This window comes from Microtus ochrogaster, unplaced genomic scaffold (assembly GCF_000317375.1).
Source record: "Microtus ochrogaster isolate Prairie Vole_2 unplaced genomic scaffold, MicOch1.0 UNK108, whole genome shotgun sequence".
Lineage (NCBI taxonomy): Eukaryota > Metazoa > Chordata > Mammalia > Rodentia > Cricetidae > Microtus > Microtus ochrogaster.
In genome coordinates, this window is record NW_004949206.1 from 841,152 (window position 1) to 849,131 (window position 7,980).

Below are 7,980 nucleotides of genomic sequence, written 5' to 3' on the forward strand. Positions count from 1 at the left end.
GCCTGCCTCTGCCTCCCAAGTGCTGGGATTAAAGGCATGCACCACCGCCCGGCTTTGCTTTTTGATTGTGTTGTTATATGAACATCTCAGTGTAGATGTTCTTGTAAGCCAGAAGAGGGCATCTGATTCATTGGAGTTATTGTGATAGGTGCTTGTGAATTGCAAGATTTGTGAAATGGGTAGTGCACTCATCTCTGAAAAAGCCGTACATGATTCTGAGACATCTCTCCATCTTTCTCAATATTCTTCCTGTCTATATGACAAAACTTACCCCTCCTTCCTAAGTTCTACTCCTCTAACTCATAGGATGAAATAGGATTTGGTTGTATTCCTCTACAGAAATTAGTTTCATAATCTTCAAACATTTATTCACTCTACTACAAATTTTCTGTATTTTCTCTTATTCTCAAAGTCACACATTCATTCAGATATCAAAAGAATTACTAAGAGTTTCAGTCTTGAAAAACCAAAAAAAAATATTATTGTGCACTAGAAAAAGAAAGTAACACACTTCCTATGCACCAATGTCCAAAAACTAGGTCTTAAAAAATATGTGGCTGAGAGGAAGATTATAGGTCACAATGTACAGAAAAGTAGTGTACATGACACTTCTGGATATCATCATTAGAAAAAACAATAAGAATCATAAGCTATTACATGCATCTTACATTGTATCATAATGGGTCATTCTTTACCAACACTAGTTGTCAGTTGCAATTTATGAAATGTGTATTCAAGAAGATGCTGTCTCCCTGAACTTCCGAAGAAAATTTCTTTCTGGCTTTAGCAAAATTATATAGCACTTGGGGATAAAGATGCATCCCAGTACACCTGCACTGGAAGCTAAGATGGAAAAGACCTCCAAAATTACCATGACCTTCCCCTTGGTGCTGTGGTAGACAGGGAGAAAAGTGATCCAGACACTGCAGAACAGAAACATGCTAAAGGTCAGCATCTTAGCTTCATTGAATGTGTCAGGAAGATTTCTGGCCAAAAAAGCCACAATGAAACTCCCAAAGGCAAGGAAGCCATGGTATCCCAACACACAGTAGAATGCAGTAACTGAGCCCTTGTTGCACACAATGATGATTTGGCCATGCTCAGAGTATGGATCAGTGTCAATAAAGGGTGGAGAAAATCGCAACCAGATTGCACATAGAATAATTTGGATGAAAAGACAAATAGTAATGATGTACTTGGGTGCCCGTGAAAGTAGGAAGAAGCTCATCCTTCTTCCAGGGACTGTGAGTTTGAAAGCAAGCAGCACAGTCACTGTTTTGGCCAATACAGTAGAAATAGCCACAGTGAACACAACTCCAAATGTGATTTGCTGCATGACACAGGTAGCTGAATTGGGATGCCCAATGAAGAGCAAAGTGCACAGGAAACAAAAGATGAGTGAGATAAGCAGGATGTAGCTGAGATTCTGGTTGTTGGCCTTCACAATGGGAGTGTCATGATGCTTCACAAAGACTCCCAGAACCACAGTTGTGAATGCGGAGAAGCACAAGGCCATTAAGGCAAGAGCCATCCCCAAGGGTTCTTTGTAGTCCAGAAAGATCACAGCTTTTGGAATGCACCGGTTCTGCTCTCTGTTGGCATACTGGTCCTCTGGACACCTCACACAGTTATCCATGTCTGATAGAGAAAGGAAAGTATGATTAGTGCAACTGTAGCCATTCATTGACAGGATAGTTTGATTAAACTTGAAGAAGCATTGCAGAATTGCATTTGTTGCTGAGAATGCAGTTAAAAGACATTACTGTATAATACTCATTGATTATTATGGGAAGTGAAATCAACCAATCACTATTTTATCTACTTTACTGTGTGTTGGTGATAGCATTTGTTATGTTATCAGAGAGCACAGATATTTTCAGTGTATTCTGAAGACTATGATGAAAAGACTGAAGCTGATGAATTGACAGAGGGTAAAATCATTAAACATTATATTGCACAGAGTGTATTTTGAAGTCTCAGATCCCATGAATGCAGTGTCTGGTGAGATTCTGTCTGTTTTATGAATGGTCTCTCTGTTGTAGATGAAGATTGTGTCTTCCATTGGAACAAGACATGTGATCTGTTTTTCTGTTTGAATTCAACAACCCAAATGCATTGACATAGAAATGACACTTAACACAATCTGCAGAAGTCCTTGGACTCTGTATATCACATGACAAGACCAAGTTCTCAATAAAAGAAGATAGATTTACCACAGTAGACAATGGGCACAGAATAAAGGACAAAGACAAGAAATAGAGAAAGGAGGAGAAGATTAAAACAACAAGAGACAGGGAGAAGAGATCATTTGTCAGGGTAGACAAAGAATTGCCTCTGGATAGAGAGGAGACAGACGTGGCTATAGGAAAATAGCAGTTTATATGTTAGGAAGAAGTATTTAATTTTGATAAAATGGGTTAATTATGATAGCCAGAAAGGAGTTTTTGATAACTAAATTTCAATATTTTTATAAGTGAACATTTATAATCAACCTAAGGAGGAGGAACTGACCAAATAAAGGAATAGAGGTTGATGGATAGCTTTAGGAATATGGAAGCCTCATTATGGTTTCTATTTCTGTGAATAAAAACCATGAAGAGAGTAGCTATTATAAAGGAAATATTTAATTGGGTGTCTTATAGTTTGGATTCTCAGTCCATTAACATCATGGTGTTACATGGTAGTATACAGGAAGAAAGGGTGCTAGAGAAGGAGTTGAGTATCCTATACCTTTGATCCATTGGCAACAGGAAATAAACTGTCTCACTGGGTATAACCTAAGACTATAAGAGACCTCAATATCTGGCTCCACCATGACATACTTCCTCCAATAAGACCATACCTACTCCAAGCATGTCACACCGCTTAACAGGGTCAATTACTACCACTGTTCAAACTATCACTGAAATCTAATGGTTTTTTAGCAAGGCAAAGGGATAGAAGAACAAGGCTTGCTCAGCCATGTTTGCCATGCTCAGGCTGGCTAGAGCGCCTGAGAATAAGTATGTTTTCTCTGGTATGTGGATATTTACATGTATGTATATATGTAAAAAGTAACAACAGAGCTTGAATATGAAAGTGATTGGGGAAGTGATGGTGAGAATGAGAGAAAAAATTTAGAAATATAATTTTTATGTCTTAAAAGACAAAATATAAACAAACAAACAGTCAATTGTGTCCTCATCTAGCAGTATGGATGCTTTATCCCTGATTATTGATTATAAAAAGCAATATTCCCATCCTGAAGGTAGGATCTCTGAACATACTTAGAATTAAATGTCCTACCAATTGATTCTATCATCTCTTGGAACACCCTTTCCCCTTACTAATTTTCATGTATGTGAGATCCAGACTCAGTGAGTGCTCTTGAATATTAAGTAGATATTGATATAACACCAGGATCTTGACAAAACAAAAACAAGCAAGATGATAGTACAGATTGTATGACTTGAGGAATAGTGCCCTATTCATATGTTATAAGCTCCACCATTAGACATATAAGAAACATGATTGCAAGTTTTCTGAATCATTAGATAATTGCACAAAGTGATGATGTGCTTCTAGATTTTAAGCCTATTTATCTAAACAATGCGTTTATGGACAAATGTAATTAGTCAATTTGCTTAATGGACTAGAAATTTGCCCCAAATGTCAAGAGAATGTACTGCTCTTGCAGACAAACTGAGGTCAGTTGACAGCATACATGTCTCACAATTTTTTGTTACTCTAACTACATGGGCAAGGGCTGCCTCATATATGCACCTACAATTGTGTACAAATAATCAGTCATCTCACATATATAAGCATATTTGAAGAACTAATCAAAATATTTTGGTTTAGGTAAGATCAATGGTGATGTGACAAACTCTGTTGACTCCCTATGAAAGGCCTTACACTGTCAGGAGAGTGGATGAGAATGGATTTGAGAGAACATGAGGGAAGTAGGAGGAGGGGAGGAAGGAGATTGACATGAAAAGTAAAGAAATGCCAGGTGAGCAATTTAAATAGACCTATAAACTAAAAGGAAAGAGAAGTTGTCATCAAAAATCTTCCAACCAAATAAATACCCAGGGCCAGATGGATTTGTGCAGATGTCTACCAGAACTTTTAAGAAGAGCTAATACTTATACTCCTCAAAGTGTTCCACATTATAGAAACAGAAAGAACATTGCCAAACTATTTTTTGAGGCTACAGTAACCCTGATACCAGAACCAAATAAAAACACAATCAAGAAAGAGAATTACAGACCAGTCTCAATCATGAGCATGGATGCAAAAATACTCAATAAGATCCTGACAAACCAAATACAAGAACACTTAAAAAATCTACCATAATCAAGTCAGTTTTATCCCAGAGATGCAAATCTGGTTCAACATACAAAAATCGATCAATGTAATCCATCATATAAATAAACTGAAAGAAAAAGGCCATATGATCATTTCATTAGGTACTGAAAAAGCATTGAACAAAATCCAGCACTCTTCATGAAAAGGTCTTAAAGAGATCAGGGGCACAAGGAACATATCTAAATGTAATAAAAGCAATATATAGCAAGCCAATGGCTAACATCAAATTACATGGAAAGAAACTCAAAGCAATTCCACTAAAATCAGGAACAAGACAAGGCTGTCCACTCTTCCCATATATCTTCAATATAGTACTTGAAGTTTTGGCTATAGTAATAAGACACAAAAAGGAGATCAAGAGAATTTAATTTGAAAAGGAAGAAGTCAAACTTTCATTATTTACAGATGACAGTATAAATAAGGGACCCCTAAATCTCTAGCAAAGAACACCTACAGCTGATAAATACCTTCAGTGATGTGGCAGGATAAAAGATCAGCTCAAAAAAATCAGCAGCCCTCATATATACAAATGATAATAAAGCTAAGAGAAAAATCAGAGAAATATCAACTTTCACAATAGCCACAAATAATATAAAAATATCCTGGGGGTAACTCTAATCAAAGAAGTGAGAGACCTATTTGACAAGAACTTTAAGTCTTTGAAGAAAGAAATTGAAGAAAATAAGATAATAGAAAATGGAAAGATCTCCCATGCTCTTGGATAGGTAGGATCAACATAGTAAAAATGACAATTACACCAAAACAATCTACAAATTCAATGCAATCTCCATTAAAATCACAACATAATTCTTTACAGACCCTGAAAGAACAATAATCAACTTTATATGGAAAAACAAAAAACCCAGGATAGCCAAAACAATTCTGTACAATAAAGTAACTTCCAGAGATATTACCATCCCTGACATTTCTCTATTATAAAGCTACAGTAATAAAAGCAGCTTGGTCCTGGCATAAAAACAGTGAGGTTGACCAGTGGAATTGACCTGAAGACCTGGATATTAATCCACACATCTATGAACACTTGATTTTGACAGAGAAGCTAAAATTATACAATGAAAAAAAAGTATCTTCAACAAATAATGCTGGAATATCATCATGTAGAAGAAAGAAAATAGATCCATATCTATCACCATATACAAAACTCAAGTCCAAATGGATTAAAGACCTGGATAAATCTGACCACACTAAACCTGATAGAAAACAAAGTGGGAAGTAGTCTTCAATGCATGAGCACAAGACACCACTTCCTAAATATAACCCCAGGAGCACAGATACTAAGGGTAACAATAAATAAATGGGACCTCCTGAAACTGAGAAGCTTCAGTAAAGCAAAGGAATAGTCAACAAAACAAAACGGCAGCCTACTGAATGGGAAAAGATCGTCTATATAAAGAACTCAAAAAATTATAAATCAAAATTCTAAATAACCCAATTAAAATGGGGTGCAGAACTAAAGAAAGAATTCTTAACAAAAGAATCTCAAATGGCCAAAAGATACTTAAGGAAAATTTTCAACATCCTTAGCCATCAGGGAAATACAAATCAAAATCACTCTAAAATACCATCTTACACCTGTCAAAATGGCTAAGATCAAAATTACTAATGATAGCTTATTCTGGAGATGATGTGGAGTAAGGGGAACACTCTTCCATTGCTGGTGGTAATGTAAACTTGTACAACTGCTTTAGAAATTAGTATGGTGGTTCTTAGATAACTGGGAATCAAACTACCTCAAGATCTAGCATACTATTCTTGGGCATATAACCAAAAGATGCTCAATCATACAACAAAAGCATTTGTTCAACTATGTTCATAGCAACATTATTTGTAACAGTCAGAACTTGGAAGCAACCTAGATGCCCTTCAACTGAAGAATGGATAAAAAAAATGTGCCACATTTACACATTAGAGTACTACTCAGAGATAAAAAAATGACATCTTTAATTTTGCATGCAAATGGATTGAATTAGAAAACACTATCCTGAATGAGGTAATCCAGACCCAAAAAGATGAATATGGTATGTACTAACTCATAATTTGATATTAGCTATAAACAAAGGACATTCATCCTTGAGAGGCTAAGTAATAAGTTGAACCCTAAGAAAAACATATATAGATCCACCTGAAAAGTGGAAACAGACAAGATTGTTTGACAAAATTGGGAGTATGGGGGTTGGGGGAGAAGGGAGGGTGGAATGGGAAGGGAGAAGAGGGGGAGTTAGGAGAACTTGAGGGAATAGGGTCATTGAGAAAAAGGAAGGACAGAGAAATGAGAAAGAAAAGAGATATCTTAATTGAGGGAGCCATTGTAGTGTTATCGAGAAACCTGACTCTAGAGAAATTCCCAGGAATCCACAAGGATGACTCCAGCTAAGACCCTAAGCAATATAGGAGAGAGGGTCCAATCTTGACTTGACATGTAGTCAGACTGATAAATATATTAAATATCACCATAGAACCTTCATCTAGCAACTGATGGAAACAGAGGCAGAGACCTACATCAGAGCACTGGACTGAGCTCCCAAGGTCCACTTGAAGAGTAGGATGTATGGGAATATGAGAAAAGAGGCCATGACCATGACAATGATGGGTACACCCACTGAAACAGTTTGAGTTAATGAGAACTCACCTACTACAGCCAGACTGAGAAGGAACAAGCATAGGAACAAACTAGTCCCTCTGAATGTGGTTGACAGTTGCATGGCTGGGGAAAAAGGAGGGGTCACTTGCAGTGGTATCAGGATTTATATCTACTGCACTTATTGGCTTTTTGGTTACCTATTCTTGTTAGATGATACCTTGATCAGCCTATATATAGTTGGGGGAGCCGTGGTCCTTCCGTAAACATTGTGCCTTACCTTTTCTGAGAACTGGATGGTAGTGGGGTGGGAGGGTGTGTAGAGGGAATGGTAGGAGGAGAGGGAGTGGGATCATGTATTGGTATGCATAATGAAAAAAGAAAATGTTTTTTTTTAAATAGTAAATTAAAAAAGAAAAAGATTAATAAAGATCAAATGTTAAAAATATTTTTGTACAACTATTGTAGTTTTATAGTTGTAAATATCCTTCACTCTCATATTTTTTCATATGCAACACAATTTCATTAGAGCTTATTTTTATTAATTTAGAGTTTGTTGTATGTGTGAATGCATAGAAATCAGAACACGAGCCCTTTCTACTTATGGATCCTGGCGAGAAGTTTATTTTCATCTTTAGTAGCAAGAAATTTAACTTTTGTACCATCTTACAACCCCTAAATGACCTTAAAGGGCTTTCATTATATAGAATGACAGGCAATAGGAAAGAAAAATTTATCTAGTTGCCAACTATGTATTATATAACCAAGTTTAAACAAATAATCATTTGACTAATATGAACTGTGTAATGAAAACACCATTTGGATAAGTGTGGCTAGTTGCTTTCATAGGAAACCATCTTAATCTTCTACTATTTGACATTATTAACCATGTTCTGTATGTAAAAATACTTTTTATAGAACCCCATATTGTCTACATTATGTGCCAATACGAATCCACCCTTCTTTAGTTTTCAAATCCCATTTTTTTCCTTTGAAATATTGGACTAGGTCCAAGCCAGCAATCTCAGTGGGAG

At 36.3% G+C, this 7,980-nt stretch overlaps 1 protein-coding gene across 3 annotated transcripts in view; it reads right to left on the bottom strand.

Moving 5' to 3' along the window:
• LOC101997925 (vomeronasal type-2 receptor 116-like) overlaps window positions 1-7,980 on the bottom strand; it is a 51,461-nt gene that overhangs the window by 5,722 nt on the left and 37,759 nt on the right. For 2 of the 3 annotated variants that reach the window (XM_026778143.1, XM_013355251.1), the window contains exon 6: window positions 746-1,638. In XM_026778143.1, the coding sequence (XP_026633944.1) occupies window positions 746-1,638 (893 nt within the window). Of the gene's footprint in view, window positions 1-733; window positions 1,639-7,980 lie in introns of those variants that run through there. The other variant, XM_013355252.1, reaches the window with a different exon arrangement.